Source organism: Sylvia atricapilla, chromosome 16 (assembly GCF_009819655.1).
Source record: "Sylvia atricapilla isolate bSylAtr1 chromosome 16, bSylAtr1.pri, whole genome shotgun sequence".
In the NCBI taxonomy this organism is placed as follows: domain Eukaryota; kingdom Metazoa; phylum Chordata; class Aves; order Passeriformes; family Sylviidae; genus Sylvia; species Sylvia atricapilla.
Window position 1 is genome coordinate 14,348 of NC_089155.1, and position 20,835 is coordinate 35,182.

At 38.8% G+C, this 20,835-nt stretch overlaps 1 protein-coding gene across 5 annotated transcripts in view; it reads left to right on the forward strand.

Moving 5' to 3' along the window:
- The window catches only part of ITCH (itchy E3 ubiquitin protein ligase), a 64,043-nt gene that overhangs the window by 5,112 nt on the left and 38,096 nt on the right, over positions 1–20,835 (forward strand). For 3 of the 5 annotated variants that reach the window (XR_010744831.1, XM_066330456.1, XM_066330457.1), the window contains exon 2: positions 19,547–19,637. Coding sequence is in view for 2 of the 5 variants with exons in the window: in XM_066330456.1 (XP_066186553.1) it covers positions 19,547–19,637 (91 nt within the window). In the remaining 3 variants the exon portion in view is untranslated. Of the gene's footprint in view, positions 1–9,902; positions 10,004–19,542; positions 19,638–20,835 lie in introns of those variants that run through there. The other 2 variants (XR_010744830.1, XR_010744832.1) reach the window with 2 other exon arrangements.

Here is a 20,835-nt window from a genome sequence, read left to right on the forward strand (position 1 = left end):
CAGTGAGGCATTTTGTGTGAATATTAAGAGGACCAATTTCCAGGGCAATGCTGCATTTATTAAACATTTGCCTGAACCGAATTGAGTTCAGGTCAATGGAAAGCTATCATGAGGCAGTGGTGTTCTCATTGTTCTTCTGTGCACCAGTTGAAATCAGGATGTTTAACTCCTGTCTTGAAATCTGGTTTGGGCAGGTGGATTTGGTCTGTGGAGACCTGTTGACATTGCTGGGTGGTTTATTTGATATTCTCCATGGTTTAAAGGTTTTAAACATAGCCCTGTGAGGTGTGGCACAGCGTATGATGACTTTTTTCTCCTTTCCCTTCTTTTCCACTTGTCATGAGGCTCTCAGAACTACATGACTTAATGCACTAGTGAGAGCTTGAGTTACAAAAAAAACCCCCAACATTTAAGCAATGTCTTGCTTTCACATCTGCGATGTGAACAAAATAATAATGTCCTTAGGGGGATAATAGAGGTGAAAATATTTTTAGACTAATGGCTGTTCATTTAAGGCTGGAAACTGCCCAATGCACTCTGAGTGGAGACGACACCAACAAAGTGAAATTTGTAGTTAAGGGTGGCTGATGTGGGAGGTGGGAGAGGAGGGGATTTACAGGCAGTAATAACAGGATGAGATCTATTCTAAGAGAGCCTGTGTCACAGCTGGAATTTCTTTGCTTTTTGGAATTTCACTTCCTGTTTTAAAAATAGTCAGCTCTATACTTCATATTCTATACTTCTGCCTTCATGACCTCTCATCTCACAGTAATGTTCTAATGTATTGCAAACTAGATAAAGTGTCTGAACAGAATTTGGAAGAAGATTGTCAGAACTCCTCCATGGTTCAGACTCCGGGTTTGTATCTGTAAGGATGTTTTGGTGATTAAGGTGGTCATTGCACAGCATTATAACCCTATGGGCCAGCTCTTTTCTCCAGTATGTGGGTTCCTTTTTGATGTTCCACATGATGCATGGCCAAGGGAAACCATGAAGGAGTGGATATATGGTGTAGTGTGTTCACAATGAGTTACTCTCCCTGCATAGAATATTTTTCCAGGGCATGCAAGATGTGCCTACTTTGTTTTTAATAAATACACTGTTTCACAGTTATGAGTGACCCGAGGCTTTTGACCCTGAAGATTTCCTGGATTAAACAGGTCAGTGAATGTCAGTTTATGACTAGAATTGACACAAAGATATGGAAGGGACTGTGTGACAGGAGAGTGTCACAGGGAAGGGAGTATCCTGCATCTGGATACTCCTTGGGCAGTATCCAGCTGCAGGAAGAGAATCCCCATCTGTACTGACCGATAGCTGCAGCAGCTGCACTGCTGACACGTGTGGGTGGTGCAGTTACCCCTGGTTCTCCTTACAAGCTTTGGTTTTGGAGCCAGTCCTAAGCTTTTCATCAACCTGTGGGCTTCCAGTTGTCTCCCAGCAGTAAGGCGAATCCCTTGAAATTGAAGTATACAGTCAGTGTTGGTTGTGAGAAGATGATCTTCTTCTTTTGTTTTTATTTAATGTGTAATTGTCAGGTTTGCATGCAGAAGATCTAGGATATAAAGACTGAAACTTTTGTTTAAGGATTATTAGTTTTACTTATTACTTTAGTTGGAAGAATTAAGATTTCTGACATCTGCCTTATCTTTTGATAAAGGTCAAAGGAATTTTAGGACAGCCCTGCAAAACCCAAGTTTAATGGAAGTATTGAGAATATTGGAATAGCAGCACAGTTCTAGGCCACCTTTCTCCTACAGTTTCTATTTACAAAGAGGCATGAGCTGGAATGTAGCAAGCAGTCAGATTTTGCAGTGTTGGGCGGGATGGCTGTGTTGTCCACCCATGGCTATACTTTCATGTTACCATCTGGTCACTTGTAAAAAATTCCTAGGAAGCAGGTAATAGACTTCTATTGAGATTAGAAAACATGAAGATGACTCCTCTGAAGCTCGAAGTTGTGCTTGCAGCAGTTTGCAGTTTTGGAAAAGACGGTGACATATAGCAGACTTTCAGATACCTCAGGGTTGACTTACATAATCTCAGTACTTTTTCCCCTCCCTGAAATTGTAGTTTCCATTTCATCTTTTGGGTTTACTTTAGTAATAAATAATTTAACCTTGGAAAAATGCAGTCTTAATTTTCAGCTTACACTGACATTTGCACACAGCAGTATTATTTCATTTTGTTGGAAGTACTGGCATACCACTTCTAGTTTCTTTGATTCTACTGTTTAAGAATACTCAGAGAGGCAGCTTATTTTTCTTAGGGGGTAGTGTGTATGTAGTCATACCTTGGGTAACAAGTTAACTGTCAGAATTTTAGTGCCTTGTCTACAGCAGTTCTCATTCCCACAGCTGAGTCAATCTACAGGGCCTGTCTTACACCATCTACTTGCTGAAGCAGGTACAAGCAGCAAGTGACGAAGAGTTTTCTTTTTCGAGAGATTTCAAGTCATCAGCATATTTCAGATGTGTGGTTGTCGCTGGTAGTAGGGAATGATTCATCATTTCTTTGATGAGCCTTGCCAGGCTGAGTTGCAGTGCTGTGCAGTCTGTTTCGATTTCGTTTATTGCTCAGGTACCTACAGTGGCAATCTGTTTAGCAAGCTTTTATAGGCAGTATCTCCTGAAAGCTCCACAGGCCTTTTTATCTGTGCTCTTGGGAGCAAAGGAGTGGAGGTGTGTCTGGAGCTCTCAGAGGGAGGTAGTTTTGTGCTCATTTAAACCTTCACCAGTGCTGTTGGATACTTAAAGCAAGGTGCACTGTGTACTGTACAGTCCTGCACAGAACATCCTGAAAAATCATGTTTAGGTTCATGTAGATGCCAACATTGCACTCTTGAAAATTGTATCTGCTCCATTTGAGGCTTCCAGGTGAGATGATCAGGGTTGCCATTTTGCTGATAGACAACAGTCTCTTCAGAACTACTTTTAAAAACATTAAAACTGTATGAATTTGCAAACATAAATATGTACAACAACTATAATGGCTGTTTAAGCTGTCATTCTCAGTAATTGCTGCAGATAATTGGGTAATTTAATTGTCAAATTTTCTGGGTTTTTTCATTCCCCAGAGTTAAAAGCTTTCTGCAGGTTTGTTTAGGTGTGTGTACAAACCATTGATAATGGAATGTAGCTCTGAGAAAGGAATGGGGAAATAATGTGAAGCAAGCACTGAGCTGTAAATAGGAAGTAAAGCTAATGGCTGGAGATGATGAAATCCTCTGTAGTTGCTGTCCTCTGTTAATAACTGAATGTGTAACTGCTTCTGAGGGGACTTGTTCCAAAGCTGCGAAGTGGGTGGTGAAACAGAAGGTGGTGGCCTCATATTTTGTTTCACTGTGCTATTTACAGCAGAGAAAGTGTTTCTTATTGACACTTTGATGTGCTTAGGCCTGAGCAGCAGGCCTCAGCCAGAGCTGACTAGGGAGATGAAACCCTGGGCATTATGTGACTAACACCATCAGTATTATTTAGCTAAAAATAAATGACGCAGACGCTTATGTTAGCTTATAACCTTGTGTAGTTATCTGCAAGAAATTTATCATTTTAAGAAACTTTCCCAACTGACATGAATAGAGGTTTATTTATAGGGTATTTTAGGGGAAAACCCTCCCACCCAAGACCTGGGCTCTGGCCAAGCTCTGGCCCCTGCTGGTCAGGAAGTGTGCCATCAGATCCAGGAGTTTCTTTGCTAAAAATATCATCAGGTCACTTTGACTTACTATTTGGGCCTATAAAAGCTGGACTCATTTTCAAAATGAATTTGGAGACCTCAGTTAGGGGTGGATGCACCCTGTGGGATTTTCCCAATTGCTGGGAAGGGTTCTCCAGGTCCTCACTGTGAAATGGGGCTCCCCAGTGACTGCAGACTGTGGATGAGGGACAACTTAGGCAATCGCTGATGTATCTTTCTCAATTGCTATCTGGTCTCTCATATAGCAATTATTAGGCATATTACCTTTCTTCTTTTTGCATGTTGCTAAATCCAAGTGTGTAGTTTTATTGAACGTATTATTTTACTTTTGTGTTGCCTTAATATTCATAGTCAGATAAGACCATTCTTTCCATTGGTGTCTGTGTCCTTTAAATTGCCCTCCATCAATTGGCAGAACGCACTTCAAAAGTAATGCCTTTGAAGCACATTTAAAAATAGCTGTAATACAAAAAACATGGCTTTTCTTCTGATGACAAGTCACAAAATAACATGTCAAATTAGTTAAAGTTCAAGTGGTTCTCTTAACATATCCAGTGATACCAGTCTTTTATCTCTTTCCATAAGCATCAAATTAAGTTCTGCAGTCTCTGAAATTTGCTCACAAAGATTGACTATTTCCACGTTTTTAATTGGCAAATAACTTAAAGCAGTAATGTAAGTTGTGATGCTGTGTGAGTATGTCTGTACTAATGAGATAGGGAAGATAAATGCTGGCGCAGGAAAGTGAGAGAAGGTCAGTGGATATGTGAAAAATCATCAGGCCAAAGTGGTAGAAGAGCACGCTGATGGGAATGGCTGCTATGTTATGGTATCCAGCTATATTATACCTCCAAAATCAGTTGCCTATATAGATATTGTGGGAATTTTTGGCAGCATCATTTTTGTTTGGTTTTAGTATCATAAGCAGAACTTCAGTGCCAATCTTTGCCACTGAGGTTTGAATTAATTTATATGGACACTTAAGAGAAGCTTTTAGAAACTGTTAGAGGATCAGCATCCTTTAAGCGACTCTCCAGCCTGATTTTGTCACAGATGGGATATTTTTCAGGTGAAAGAGAATAATTCATTTCATTGAAAGCACCAGGACAGCAGCTTTAAAGAACCATGGGAGAGATATGGAACAACACACAAGTAACTGTCCAGATTTGCTTGGACAGGTAATAACCATATAAGTTAAAATGAAGGAAGGATATGAAAGAATCAACAAATTATGATATCTTTTTGAATAAACATAGTATCCAGCCATGACATTTAATGACTTTCTCATCTCTGATGTTGTTTTTATAACAATGGGATACCACTGGTTCCAAGGCGTTGATATGTGAATTTTTAATGAGGTTTCTTATTAGGGCAAAAGAAAATAAAAATAAACCAGGAAACCAGTGGGCATCTGAAGTGTCCAGTAACATCTTTATCTTGAGACAATTGAACCAGTTGACTTTTGCCTGTTTTTCAGTTTCATGTTACCCAGTTATCATTAATTGTAGCTGGCTATCACTTGGGTCTGCATAGTACTGGACATGTAGGAAATTTACTCAAGCTTTCTTCTTTATAATACACAGCAGCAGTAAGGGAAATGGAAGTCGTTTTGGAAAGTGAGAAGAAATAACTGGTGTAGACTTGTGCATTGAATTTTAGTGTAGGACTTAGGAAAGGCTGTAGAAAGGAAAAATCTTGATGTTGAAGATGAATATCACTGAACCTGAAGAAAGTGCAATGCTGAATTTTGCAATCCATGCATTTCTATTCAAACTTGTAAAACTTAAGCTGTGTTAATAACTGGGCACTGAAAGGAATCCTCAGTTTGGAAAAAAAATAGCCTATATGACCAGCTTGATAGATGTCTCTTTAGAGGAGGAATCTGCTATAGGACAGAGACCCAAAAAGAACAAGAAGAACAGGACAGGAGGTTGTTTTAGGGAACTCAAAGAATCACAGAATGCTTGATGTTAGAGGAGATTTCTGGACATGACCTGATCCAAATTCATCTGCTTAGAGGAAGGCCAGTTAGGGCAGTCAGTAGTTTGTTCAGTCAGATTTGGAATGGCTCTGAGAATGGTGATTTACCTCTCTTGACAATTTCTCTGTTGTTCAACCACCCCACCAAAAAATAACTCCATCGCCTGTTTTTAAGTTGAATTTCCAGTATTTTAGTTTGTGCCTTCAGCTATTTTCCCATCCCTGAGCACTCCTAGGGAGAGTCTGCCTTCAGCCTTCTGACCCCTCAAGTATTTATACACACTGATAAGATCCTCCTGATCGTTCTTCTTTCCAGGCTTAACAATCCCAGTTTTCTCAGCCTCTTCTCAATCATTTTATTGTCTCCACAGCCCTTTACTGGTGTCACATCAGTACATCTGTGTCACTCTTGATTTGGGGAGGCTAGAATTAGAATGAAAGAGAAGGATCAGCTTCCTCATGCTGCTAGTGATGCTTTTGTCCTAATCCAGGATGCTGGCAACCCTTTTATTTGTTGTTATTGTGAGGAGGCATTGCTAGTTCATGTACAACAGTGTCAGTGTTGTCTGCAGAGTTGTTTTCTGCCCAACTGGTGCATGGATTTATTCCCCACCACGTACAGAACTTTGCACTTCTCCTTGTGGATTTTTTTGTTTCATCAGCATATTTGCTGAGGGTGAGCTGGGTCCAGGTCATAAATGGGGAAGTTAAACAGCACTGGTCAAGTCTTTACCGCTGGGCTACAGCACTAATGCTTGGATTATAATTGGATGATGCACATCTGATCCCAGTCCCGGGAATCTTGCCCTTCATCCAGGCTTGCAGTCTGCTGCCTAGTCCTGCTTGGCCTCTGCTTCATCCCCTTGTGTGAGGATGTTGTAGGACATGGTGTTGTCCCAGCTACCAAGTCGTCTTTTCAAAGAAAGATCTCAGGTTGATCAACCTTATTTCCCCTTTATAAATCCATGCTGACTAATGCAAATCACTTTCTTGTCCACATTATGTTTGGAAATGGCTCCTACAAGAATTTGTCCCCTGACCTCCCTGGGATCGAGATGACAGATGGTCAGTCGGTAGTTTCTTGGATCATCCTTCTTGCTCCTTTAAAGAAAGGAGTGTAATTTGGTTTCTTTCAGTACCAGGAATATGGGGAGTCATGCACAGGAGTTGGACTTTTCACTTTAATGAGGGACAGAGTGGTCTTCACTTCATTTTCTCTGATGCATAAATGAACAGGAAAAGAAATTTCAGTTTTTCAGCATCTCTCTAGGTGCTTAATAGTTTTGAAATTTATCCTCCTTGTAAAAAAAAAAACAATTGTGCTTATAGAGATAGTGGTACTCAGTTACTGCTCTTCCTTCCACATGAAACAAGCAGTTCTGTGGTCTGGCTTATCACTTAGGCCTCAGGGAGACAATCTATTCCTCTGTTTGATGACACAAATATGTTGTGCTTTAGGACAGACTTTCTTTTACCTACAGCATTCATTGTTTGTATTAAATAGACATATATTCAACATAAACATGCACTGTAATCTTAATCTAGTTGACTAAAAATACTCTGATTTTTGCTTAGACCAGAACACATCAGGTAGAATTTCCTAGTAGTTTTGTAGAAGTAATTTTATGGCCTTGGTTTTGCACTGAAGAAGAGAAAAAGCACGCCTATCCCACTGATCGAGAGTGAGAAACTTTGGGATTTCTTTTTTATAATTTTATAAAGGACAATATTCTGAAAGACTCTTTTCTGAAACTGTCAAAATGGAATGAAAGATGGCAGTCTAGAAACAAAGTGGCCAAGCAAGGTCACATATGCAAATACTCATATCCATATGCAGGAAATTAAAGAAGGAGAACAGAAGTAATGCAAAAAGAGTGAACTTGAGCCAATGGATGTGGGAGAGACCTGTGGAGGTTTTCCTCATGTCCAGAACGCATAGAGAGAGAATGGGAAAAGAAACAATCTTCATTAGTGGTTTAATTGCTTTAATTTGGACAAGGAGGGCATCTTGGAAATTAATTCACTGAATGTTCTCACAGACTGCACTTGATTTGACTTGTGAAATGATCTTGGATCAAGGAAGCTGAGTTGGTTTTGGGTGCAACTAAGCTGGAGGCGGTGATCTTGCTGATGTGGGACGGTGGGATTCCAGTAGAGCTGTTCCAAACTAAAACTCCAGGAACATATCTCATGTGAGTTTCAGGTCTGCAGACCTTCCTGCCTGGCCCCCCTGTTGCACTGCACTGCTTGTGGGTGTGGGCATGGCAAATCCTTATGGAGGAGTTCAGAGACCATCACTGGAAAAGGCTGTGCCATTGTGAAAGAGGTAGTAGCAAAAAAGAGACACATTGACTGCGGTAATTTTGAAAGGTCTGGGCACAGAGTTTTTAGCAAGGTTACAGTACAGGAGGTAAAAATGGGTCTGTAAGAAAATAGGAGTCTGTTTTGGTGAGTAATTCCTGCAGTGAGGCTTAGAAGCCATATGACAATGCAATTAGCTGGTGCAAGCTTCAGGGTAATAGTCTTATTCTTAAATATAGCTTTTATTATTCCTTTTATTTTGATTTTCTCTGAACGTATATTATATCAACCAGTTTTAAAAATGAAGCAGCAGTGGAAGTCTTCAAGAGGAAACAAACAAAAAAAAAACACCTAAATTGAGAATAAGTGAAGCATTTATATGGATTGTTATTAATAAAAGGCAGGGAAATACACATCCTGAGGTATTAAAGGAGTAGCTGAAAAACTGAGCAGGGAGTCCTTCTAAAGGAGTTAGCTTGGAAGCTCTTCTCAGTCATTCAGCTGGAAGCCATCTGAAAGGAATGTACAAACATACACTGAATAAATGATTGCACTTCTAAGAATTAAATCATATAATGAAATAAATCTTGTCATATACAATGTTTGGGGGTTTTATTTTAACTGTTAGGTTTTTTCTCTTAGGTTTTAGTGAAGCAATTTGATTTGTGGTACAAAGTTCGGACAGAAGTAAGCAATCTCGACTGTGAGCAATCTCTTACTGTGTTATTGCCAGTATCAAGAGGAATAAAATTTCTAGGGAATGCATATTTTTTGTAATTTCATATTTAATGCTTAGTTTTCTTGATAGATTTCAGCAGCAGTGTGGCTGGGAGATGTGAAAGGCTGACATGTTAAGAATGGAATTATATTATTATATAAATTATGCACATTTATGCCCTAGTAAAATAGCATGTGTTTGTATAAAGCCTCAGAGCCACACACTTTGTTGTCATTGTATCTGCAAACATGAATGTCTGTTAAGATGCCTTTATTATAACTTATGTTTTGCTCCTACATGAGTGTAGTGAACATTTCTGCAAGACATTGAACAGCTTGGGTTAGCACTGATGCTCCCTGTTTTGGAGGGTTCCAGCACAAATTATTGCTTGTTTCTATTAAAGAAAAAGAGGAAGAAATTGAAAGCAGTTCCTAGAAGTATGTTCTTGTTTTAGGATATCCTTGTATGCTCTTTTAGTAACCCACTTTCATTTATGTTATTTTCATATCAGTCTTAGATCGTGTTTTGCTTAAATGCACAACATAGGAAAGAACAAAAGTACATGGAAAGGATCTGAGAAGTAAAGATAAAATTGTAGCTTGGCACTTGTTTAGACTGTTTCCAGAAATCTCCAAGAGTTAAACCAAGCACACTTTTCTCATCCTCAGTAAAATTTTTCACAAGATTAGGTACCCTGACTTCAAAGTCAGTGTCTGTTCTGTGTATTTTGTCTCCTTGTCCTTAATATTCTCGGCTCTTCATAACAGGCAAAATTTTGGGGTTTTTTTCTGGTATCTTTTCACCTTTTCAAGTTTTGTTCATGTGTCATATGTTTCATGTTTTTAATCCATTAATGCCTTTGTGTTAAGTACATAAGTGTTAATTTGTGTTTTTCCTGACTGCTCCTACTAACTTCTTGGATTGCAGGAAAACTGTTGAATCTGCAAAAAGATGGCTAAAAAGAAGGTTATTTGAATTACCTCTTCCAGGCAGACATCAGTTAACAGATTATAAGTAAGAAAATTGCCTAAGGGAGGGAAATAATGCAAAATTTTGGCTTGATACTTTTCCTCTGAGTGATCACATTATTTCATTGCTCTGATCAGATATTAATTGAATAACATGAATAAGTAGCTTAAAGCTTGTGGATTTATGTGACTATCTCTTTTCACTACTGTGTCTTGCAGCTGAAACAGTGATAAGCAGAGGCCTCCAGATCAATTCATTCCTTCCCCTTCCCATAGCAACAGGCAGGAAGGAATTTTGGGTAAACTTCTTCAGAAGATTCCTTTGCATGCTGTCATGGTAAGGTCTAAAATAACCTGTTGGGAACGGTACCATGAATATTTGACTAAAATGCTCAAGCTTTGTAGGAGCCTCTCTGCCTTTAAGCCAACTGAAGCTAAACATGGCTGTAGGCCTAAATAAGCTTTTACAGGACATATGGAACAAAACATTATTGCTTTGGGTACTGTTTTGTTAACTATCTACTGCTACTTCTCTTCAGTTCTTCTTTGGACTCAAAGTTGTCCTTTCCGATAAAATGGGAGCTGAGTTGGGAAACCTGATCTCTGAATTACAAAACAGATATATGTATTTCTACAGTCAGGGTGGGATGTTACTTTGGTGAGCCATAACTGAAGCTGCATGCTGTAGGATATTGTGTTTATCAAGCAGCTGCAGTTTATAGAAATCACTAAATGTTCTGAAGTACCTGGTCAGGTTAATGTCAGAGCAGTTTAACAGTGACTGCTTGGAAGTGTCTGGCTAAGTGTGTGCTTTTCCCTGGAGAAAATTCTCTTCCAAGGTTACCACTGAAAAAATACTATTTATACTTTCTTGGTACTTTCTTTATAGAAACCTAAAAATGTAACAGTTGTTTTTAAAAGTGAAATATAAAATATTTTAGTGTCTGCTAGGGAAATACATGCTGTTGGTTACATTGCTTCAGTCTGTCTTCTTCATGTCTGAGGAAGGATATCCTTGAAGGTACAGCACATAATATTTCTTTAACCTCTGTTTTCTCAAAAGTCCATGTAGGACATGGTTCAGAGTGCAAGGAAGTGGAAGAATTAAAAGGGGAATCTGTAATTAATTTGTACAAGATACGAGAGTTCTGACTGCTAGAACCTGATGCCTTTTTTGTTAGAGATCTATTGTAACAATCATAAAGTCCTAGTAGCAGAATTATTTAAGATAAGAGGGATTTTGGAGATGCTAAAAAGGTATTTCCCTGTGGAAGAAGAGTGTTGCTCATTCTGAGAAGTTGGTTCACTATATAGTCAATTCATTCCCCATTCTAGGACTTTGACCTTTTAAGGGCATAAACTCTCACAATAATGTCACCTGGTGGGTTTCAGATTGTCATTTTAATTTGTGTTTTGAAAGCTGAACTTCATTTAAGTCATTCTGTAAAATATCTGATGGTCACAGCAGAACAATGGAGTGGGTTAACCATGGCTGGCTGCCAAGTGCTCACTCTGCCTCCTCAACCAAATATGATTAGATGTGTTTGATAAGTAAAACTGTTGTATGCTCACACCTTTAGGGGTTTCCATTGAGAAAAGGCAGCCAGCAGTGAATTAAAACTCTTGACCTTCCAGAAAAGGGGACCTAGGAAAGAGTTTTGCCCATCATGAACCAGATGAAAGTGCACAGACCCCTATAAATGAGCTTTTACTTTGTGTATTGCCAGCCCATGATAACACTTGGGAACTCTCAGCTGTAAAGGAACAGGCTTGACTATCTGGTTTCTTCAATGAAAAGCAATTTGTCTTGCTTTGCAAGAAGCTAGGTAACTGCTTACCTTTCACTCCACAGATTGTAATTTTGTTCTGGTTGTGAACCCCCACTGGGAAATTTTCCTGAAACCTCATCACAGAAGCATTAGAATGAAACAGTTCTGAGTCACTGCAGTATTGTGTTGAAACTGTGTGATTACCAAATTTTTTTTTGCAAAGAATTTTAAGGGCCAAAATTAATTTCTAAAAGCAGTGGTTTGTAAAACACAGGAGTTAGTCTAGTTAATGTCCAGTTAATATGGGTAAATCCAGTAATTCAGATATCTGTTTGAGTTTCTGGTAGTTACTTACAACTATTTTGGTTTCACTGCCGTCTCCTCTGTCATCTTAATTGTAGCTTAATTCTCTGTACTGGAGGTTACTGTGCGTGCCAAGTTTCATAAATGTTTTCCAGTGACAGCATTTAAGAACCAGCCATTTTAAGTAGAGCCATTTTCTCTATTTTGAAGATTACAGCAGTGAACCAGTTTTAGCTTAATGGTTTGCATATATGAATTGTTGTCCTCTTTGAAATGGATTGTACCATGAGAAGGAAATGGCTAAAATAAAAATAGACCATCTCTTTTGTTTTCACAAATGGTTTTAATTATCCTGTGCAGCTCTCTGCAGTGGCTGCTCTTGCCAGGCTTTTGGAAATGAAGCCAAAGGCATAGGATGTTCATGTACATTTTTCTTTTTTTCCTCTCTTTGAGCATTTCTTAAAAGTTAGTAAAAGCTAACATCCTCCTAGTTAGGAAGGAAATCCATTGGGAAGTTGTCTGAGTTGGTGGCAATGCCAATTTTATCCCTTTTGTTCTGCCTGCCACAGTTTTAGTCTAAGAACAGCTTGTGGATGGGGAATTTCTGATGTACTGCTGAGAGTGTGAAAAACTGTCAAATTGTGCTTATCTTTTTTGGATTTTTTTATATTGCAATTCTGTTTCTTTACATGTCTTTTTCCCATTCTTTTATTCAGGATCAAATGCTACATATGTGTAGAAAAAAGTCATGTGAACTCTTTCTACTGAGGTTCAGGTTTTATAAGCAGGCTTCTCATTGCAGAGAAATTCTAATGACTGAATTCTGTATAATTTTGCTGTAGGTTTCCAGTTTGGGAGGCCTGAAGACAGTTTAATTGGGACTGGAAGCAGTGTTGGAAGCATTTTTCTCTTCGGGCTGAAGTTGATAGACCAGTTTTTCTAACCTGTGCCATTTGCACAAGGAACACTACCTGGTGATCCCAGCTATTCAGGGAAAGTCACTGGGTGTCTGGCTACATTTCCAGAGTTATTCTGCCTTTCATTGGGCATTGTCTTTGTTTTGGTAGGCAGGGTGAATGTTTCTCAACACTTCCAACTTAAAAACTTCATATTCAGAGTAGTTTTCCATGCTCAGTTCTCTCTTGAAGTGGTAGATATTTATGAACAAGAAGGAATCAGCACTGAGGATTACTGTTGTATAAATAATTGTTTCTAGAAAAGTTGTTCAAGGTTGATAGTATGCAATTTCTTAGTCTTTGCTGTAATTTAAGATCTGTTTGCAATCATTTTTTGATGCAATGTATATAGTATATATATAGTATCATGCTCATTATCATTCATGTTGCATTGAGGATGAAGGAAGTTAGTAAAACAAAACTAAGTATGAGAGTTTAGAGGGTAAAGAGACTCAGTCTCTTTGCCACGGACAATGTGACATTTATCTTCAAAATCTCACATTACTTATACCCTGGCAAACATTTCATTAACTCCTCCTCTCACTGGTGTCTCACTCTCAGACACCAGAACATTTCCATGTGTTGAGGTGAGCTAGCCAGTGTCTCTTTTATGCTTTGCAGAGGATGGAACTAATGGTATCTGTCGCTGCTTACTATGCTTCAGGTTCCTGTTGGTGACGACAAACCACTTCACATACAGATATTTTATATCCTTTGGGAGTCAAGAGTTGTTTTTTGCTAGTCCTTTGCTTCAGAATCTGGCTTACTTCAGCTTCCATAAATCTTCTGTGGATGCTAGTGCTGCTTGGTTTTTTCCTTATTTGGAATATCCATCTGTTTAAAACTATAATATGTTTTCCTGTTGGGCTGACAGGAAATGGAATGACATATGTGATGTGACATAACCCTGTTAGCACGCTTCTTTGGGGCACAGGCTGTTTTGCTGGTCAGGCGTCTGTGCTGGAATCTTATCAGAGTGAAGGCATCCTGGCCTTGACACAAACACTCCTCAGTTTTATTCCTGCAAGAAGTGGCCTTTGTTATCAGTCAAAGCCATTTTAACACTTGTTTAGCTGATTTATGCACATTTTCATCCCTACTTTGTTAATTTCAATTTAGCATCTTCATCACATTCTCTATAAGGTATATTTGCTCATATGGATTCAGATAATCTCACTTGTAGAATTAGACCTGTTGATTTCGAGAAGATGTTACTTCTGACTCTTGATAGATCATTGTCCTTGGAAAGGGTACAGGAAATGATCATCTGCAAGGAGATATAACAAGAAAGCGATTCCTTTGTTGAGGCAGGAGTACAGTAGATCATATATATTGTATACATGGATCAGGTATGAAAAAAATAAAATACACAATTTTAAGACTGGATAGTAGATGAAGCTTCTACTTCAGCATCGAGGATTTCTCGTTAGTAAGTCTGCTGTAGGACTGGTACAGAAGTTGGGCACCTCTTTTCATTTGTGTTTTTGGTTTACATATCTCGCTTGTCCCTCCTTGCAACCTCTGAAGGTTGTGTCACTTGGTTTGCTTCCCAAACCTATTAAATTGTATTCCCCACAAATACATTTTTAGCCTGTGTATTGAATTAGCTAATTCCGATCCAATCTTTCAGTTGGGATCGCTTGTTGCTCTTGGAGCAGCTGCTTGGATATTTGCTGTTACCGGCATAACCTGAGTATGGAGGCTGCAGGGAGCTGTGCCTGTGCTGACTCTGATGGCAGGGGAGACAGGACCACACAGCTCAGTAATCCAAACCACAGCCTGTTTTCATACCCACCATGTATTTCACATTTGTTCAGAAGACAGTTTGGGTATTTTAAATTCCAGCAAGTCGTATTATGGTGCAGACTTCTCGGACTTTCCAGACTTGTCAGTGAATGGATGTAGTGCTGCTCACAAAAGTCATCGCCAAAGGAAGCCAAGCTGCATTCTGTGTTAAACCTCTCTGATCCATTCCTTATAGAAATACCCCTTGATGCAAACCTCATAATTACTTCCCTTTCCAGTGTGTAGTCAACACTCTTAAAATCTGTTTCTATTCTTTTCTCCCTGGTTGATTACTCAGCAGTTTCTTCCTTTCTGTCTTTTGACTTGTTTGAGCAAACCTGACCACGTCCTTAAAACTTATTTTAGAGGGGAAAAAAGTGTAAACCACTAAAACCAGCTTTGTCAAACCACATTTTACTTTAAAGATGAAACTTAAACAGTTAAAGTAACTGCAAATTTACTAAGCAAGGAAGTTGCCAAATGCCCTGTCTCTGCCTGGACTAACTGTATAGTTAGAGCGAACATGAAAGAGAAAAACCTTTGCCACAGTCTGCATTCCTTCAGTTAAAGAGATGCTTCAGTGTGTGGGGGGAAGGAGAGGAAGTATTTCTATAATTTCTCACACACAAAAAAGTGCATATATTTATCACATATACTTGTTGATAAAAGGGATACGTTACATTTTACATGCAGTTTTTAAAACAAAATTTTGTATATTTTATGCTTTTTCCAAAAGTTTGTATTCCTGTTACATAGTGAGGTTCTCAAAAACATTTTTAAATTTTCTACATATGCAAGATTTTTTTTTTTTCATTTTGCAGTGTTTTTTCTCCATTATTGAAATTGAAATGTACTTTTGATAGGAACACCTGCAAAGAGCAGCTTAGCCTATTCTTAAAAATAATGACTTAACATAAGACTTAAAGCAGCCAACAATGTGCAATTATTTCAGTATTTTTTAAAGTATAGGGAGCATGTGCCAACATATTTCAAAGTTATGGGTGTGTAATACAGTCACAGAGTTTTATTCTCACCCTGGTGTCCTCTTTTCTTTCAAATAAATATAAAACACAGTTACCTTCTTCAGTAAGCTGGTTCCTTACCAGATAAATTCCAGTGCTGAATAAAGTCGTCACCCAAGTTAAACTGGTGTGACAGTGAAGGACTCTCAGTCTATTGATAGCATTTTTCTTCTGTCTATGCTCCCTGATTTTGTGGGTTGAGGAGCTCCTCCCCAGTTCTTCCCTTCCCTTGCTTTAACCATGAAGCACTGTTAAAAAGATGGGAAGAAAAGCAGCTTTCTCATGATTTCTTAGAAAAATAACTTAGGATCCTCTTTTGCTGCCTTCCTTTTTCCCAGTGTAGCATTTGGGCTGCACTCTCCTCCTCCTTCGCACCCCTCACACTGTAAATTGTAGTAGAAATTTGTTGTCTTGGATGAAAATGCACCAAACTTCCCTTGGAGCAGGTATGCAGCTCCTGAGGAAGTTCAGACACCAGTTTCAATGGTTTATTTTTAATGGCAAGAAGATATTCCTTCTCTGTTCTATTTTTTATATGCCGAAGAATTTGGCATATAAAATCTTGTTTATTTCTGAGAAAATCGTGCCTACCTGATCATGCTCTGAATATCCATTACACTGCCCCAGTCATTCTGTTACAGCTCTCAAACCTTTCAGCTAATGTTCCTAAATTTTAGATTCTGACAGTTTCTTGGAAGTGAATGGCAGCATCTGAGAGAAAAATGGCAATAGGAGTTTACTATAATTTAAAACATAATGAAACCAGAACAACAAAACAAAACACCAACCAACCAAAAAAGAACACCTCAAAACCCAACCCAGACATACACAAATCCCTAAATATCCATGAAGATGTGCTTAATTTTCTACTGCAGGAAAAAACCTGAACATGCATGCCCAGGTTTGGAATGACAGTTTCAACTTGTGAAAGTGCTTGTAGCATTACATTGAATTTATAAAGACGTTTGTTTTTCACCTTCCTAAGTATCATATCTATAATAAAACTAGGTGGAAGTACTTTAACAATTATTGAGGAGTGTATGCTTTTTCATTTTGTGATTAGGCTTATAAGTAGCCCTAGGCTGCTTTTGAGTTGAAATCATCTGCAGCTTTTAATAGAGTAATTTTTTACACACAAACAAAAAAAAAATGTTTGGTGTATTTGTTACATAAATAAAGAGGAGTAAAATGTTAAAAATTCAGTGCAATTAGACAGTAGTTGAATATGTGTGGCTGATGACATTACTGCCTTTGCACTCTTGCTTCTTTCTAAGTCTAATTCATTAATCACCATAGATTCTTCTTTGGCTAATCAATATATTTTAGCTTTGTTTCGTAACACAGTGAGGTATATATAATTCCACCTGCTCTCTTCCCATTTTCCTGTATGTTGCACTAAAGACTTTCTAAATTACTTATGTATTCCAGCTAAAAACTTAATGGAGGTAGAGAAATAGATAAAATTTCTATGAGTTGTGAAAAATCCAGATAAAGTATACATATGCATGATAGGGAAGAGACTTAAATTAGTGCCCAGCTGAAAGAAAAGCTGCATTGTGTTTTTTTCCATGATTAGTCTTTGCTGGAAGCTTGGCATGGAACCGGCTATTCTGCTTGTGGAGTTTTTTTTCAGCAGGCACTTAAGGGGAGTGAAGAGCCACTGCAGTAAAGGTATTAGAAAGCATGGAAAGAGAGGTTGGGATGTTGAAGTGCAAGGCAGAGGTAAATTGTTACTTCCTTCTTCTTCCTCTGGAACTCTGCTTTTCCTGGTTAATTAATGGAGCTTGCTGTAAGTGAGCAGCATCTAGATTTTAAGCAAGAGTAAAATAAAATAAGACTCTTCAGTTTTATTGTTCAAAAATAATTAGAAACTTTCTAGCAGCTGAGAGAGCTAAATAATGTGTAGTCCAGTTTCTTTTTTAAGAAGTTTTGGCAGGTAGTATATTCCTGGAATTTTCCTTAAGCTGGTTGTTGGTGAAGGCTGTGTCTCCCAACATACACATTTCTACATCCACATGTGTTAACTTAGCGGGTGTTTGCAGGACACTCATTTCAGATGTGGTTAAGCTGCTAGGTTCTTCTCTGCATATTCTCAATGAAAATGATCAGTTGTTACTAAAATCATTTAAGGAGTGTATTTGTTGGGTTAGAAATTAAAGTTGGCTTTAACATGTGCTTCTGAATGAGTATTGTATGGTGTAAGTACTTAGTGTGGGAGTTCAGTTCAGAGTGATCCCCTTCAGGGATCCCAGGTGTATTCTGTGCAATGTTATTTCTCCAGGTGGGAACTGGCAGCTCTTTTGTAAATCCAAACTCCGTCAGACTATCCAGTGTGTCTGTGTTGGTGTAGATGTAATCTGATTGCTTTCATACAGCATAAAGGATACCCAGGGAGGTTGGTACAACCAGTCATAGAAGCAGAATTTTGAATTGCCCTCTAAATAATTTAAATTTAGGCTACTTTTTAAGTACTTCCATTAAAATATTTTTCACTCTAACATGATTTAAATTTGTGATTTACATCTGAAATTTAGCACACAGCACTGAGTTCTACTAATAACACCAAATACTATTTGACCAAGTCATTTTGCAATAGGGTACACTTGCATCAGCAGGCTGCAGGATGCAAGAATTACCCATTTTGTGACTTTCTAATACCTGTGGGATTAAAATTTCTGCAGTCACTGTCACAGACATTTGCTTCAGGTTGCAGCCTTGAAAAAGAAAGTTGCTGTATCGAGACCTGATCTTCTTGTAAAAATTGTGGTTTCCTTGGTGTGGCTGAATATGTTTGGGGTTAGATAAACTGCTTGTGGTGTTATCAATTTTAAGTTCATAAATGGAGTCTTTTGACTCACAGATAGCATTAACCTAAGCTAACACTTGCCTTTCCTAGTTGGGAGTAATGTGTGCAGAAAACGGCCTGAGAACTGGCACGGGATGTTTGCTCTGCGTTGGGATCCCATTTGGTGGCTGCCCAAAGTGGAGCCTCAGTGGGGGCTCAGGGCTGATGAGCTGAGCCCCACAAGAGGAGGGTCACCCAGAGAGGTGCACAAATGGTTTGCAGTAGGTTCTGAGCAGGGAAATGGTGTGGAAGTGGCATAAAGGATGGAACATGGCATGACAGGGATGCTGTGAGTGGTCTGGAAGTTGCAGCAGGCTTTGCAGTGGAGTTCAGTTGGTAAGAGATGCTGAGGTGAAATGTGTTTTATAAATGGAGAGGTGACAGGGGTATCTGGGTATTTCCAGAGTGATCTCTGTGTTTTATGTAATAGTACACAATTTAATTTTTCTGGAAGCTCTATGATGTCCATTGTCGACTTTGCCTGCCCCCACCCTCCTTCCCGAAAAAAAACAACCCAACAAATATTGCAAGGAGGGACCTGTGCTGCCTGGGGCTGGGAAGGTCAGACCAGCCTTGGGGTGAGTGGTGGGGTGTGCCAGGAAGGAAAGTTTTGCAGTGGCTGAAAGTTGTCTTGCTCTCTTTCAAAAGTGATGTGTTTCCTTTTTTAAGTGCTTTGTAGAGCTACAGCCCCTGTCTCTAGACTTGTTCTGACTAGGAAAAAACAAAAAAGATACAAAAGCAGGTTTCTCTAAATTAGAAATTCCCGTTTTCATTTAATAATTTATTTTCAGTCTGTTTGCTATGCTTGTGGATTGTAGTGTTTGTTTATTTTTTAAAACCAAGTAGTACTTGATACAGAAAGATAAACTTTTCCAGGTTTTACTATACTAAGACAAGCAGATGTTTTAGACATAAGAGGTATAGCAGACTTTGGAATTAGAACATCATTCACTCATTAATTGGCAAATTGAAGTGACAAAATAAAAATACCTTTTTTGCCTAGAACCTGAATACTTACATGTCATGTAATAGAGACTTGAGCCCTTTTTAAGGGATTTTCTGTGCTTTGGGGAAGGGGAAAGGAACTAGACGAAAAACAAATGTGGTGGGTTTGTTTGCACTAATGTATCCACGTGTCAAAAACCAGATGAAGTTTTAAGCTTCTGAGTATTGAAATGCTTGCATTCTCTCTTTATGCAGATTCAAGATCCAGCCCATATTATGGCTGGCAGTGGGTCCAGATCAGGACCAGCCAGTGGGTTGTCCATGAAATCACAGCTTCAGATCACTGGTGAGCCTTCTGAAATTATCTGTCTTTTCTGGTTAGAAGTGTGACAATGTTTTTCCACAATTAAACAGAGTTTACTGTGTTGCATTTCAGGAAGTTTTGCACTGCAAAATGCCCAGGAGAAGTCAAGATTGATGTTAGGCCATCATTACTTGGCAACTATTTTATTCTGGATTTTATCTAAAATGCATTTTGAAATTATACAGATTTGTGTAAAAGAAAAAAGAAAGGGATTTTCTTTCTGGGTGCTGTTAAATAAATTGTAGAGGGAATCCTTCTGGAAATGTAATAGTGCATTATGATATTGCTTGCACTTGCTGAAACATGGCGTAATATCAAATTAACACTTTTTCCTGAGAACTGCTGTTTGTTAAAGTTGACTTACAGCTTCTCCCTTATTACATGTTTTTATGGCCACCATTGAAATGGGTAAAAAATTTGACAGAAGTGTTGGTGAGGCTATCACTGTAATTGAACACCTCTGGATCATTTGGAAATGGATTTACATTACAGACTTTGCTTTTTGTATTGCCTCACCAACAGAGCAGCTGTTGAAACTTGATTACTAATGTTTCCTCACTTTTGCTCTCTGGAAATTTAACTGAGGCATCAAAACTGAATGGGAGATCCAGGGGTGTGTGCAGGTCTCTGCTTAGAAGCCTCAGGAGTAAATTTTGCACCCTCACTGTGAAGATCTGTGGGGATATGCAGTAGATTCAGAAAAGGGATATTGTGGGGATGAAAAGAATTGTCAAAAATAGACGGGAAAGCTTTAGATTAAGAAGGAGGTTGGATCTTACTGAGTTATAGAGGCTGTAGCTGTCCCTCTGAGGTCACAAGCTCTGTGTTTCCTCAGTCGGTTGTGAGGCTGTAGAGAAATCTTGTCCCTACAGGTTGATTGGAGAGAAATTGGAAGAGGTTTTCACAGAGATACCTCCTCCATATGGGGGTGGAGAGCAGAGCCAAGGATTGAAGTGGTGATTGCTGTCCAAAGGCTTTCCCTGTTAAAGGCCTGAGACTCACACAAAGACAGTGAAGCTGAATAAATGTCTTAGTGTTTAAAATTGAGACTACTGAGGTATTTGAATTTCATGTCTGAATTTCTGTAGGTGTTCAGCCATTATCTGCAGCAAAACTATTGCTGGTGTTACCTCTCACCTGCCCTACTCTCAGCGCCCCATTCTGCTGCCCTCATGAATGT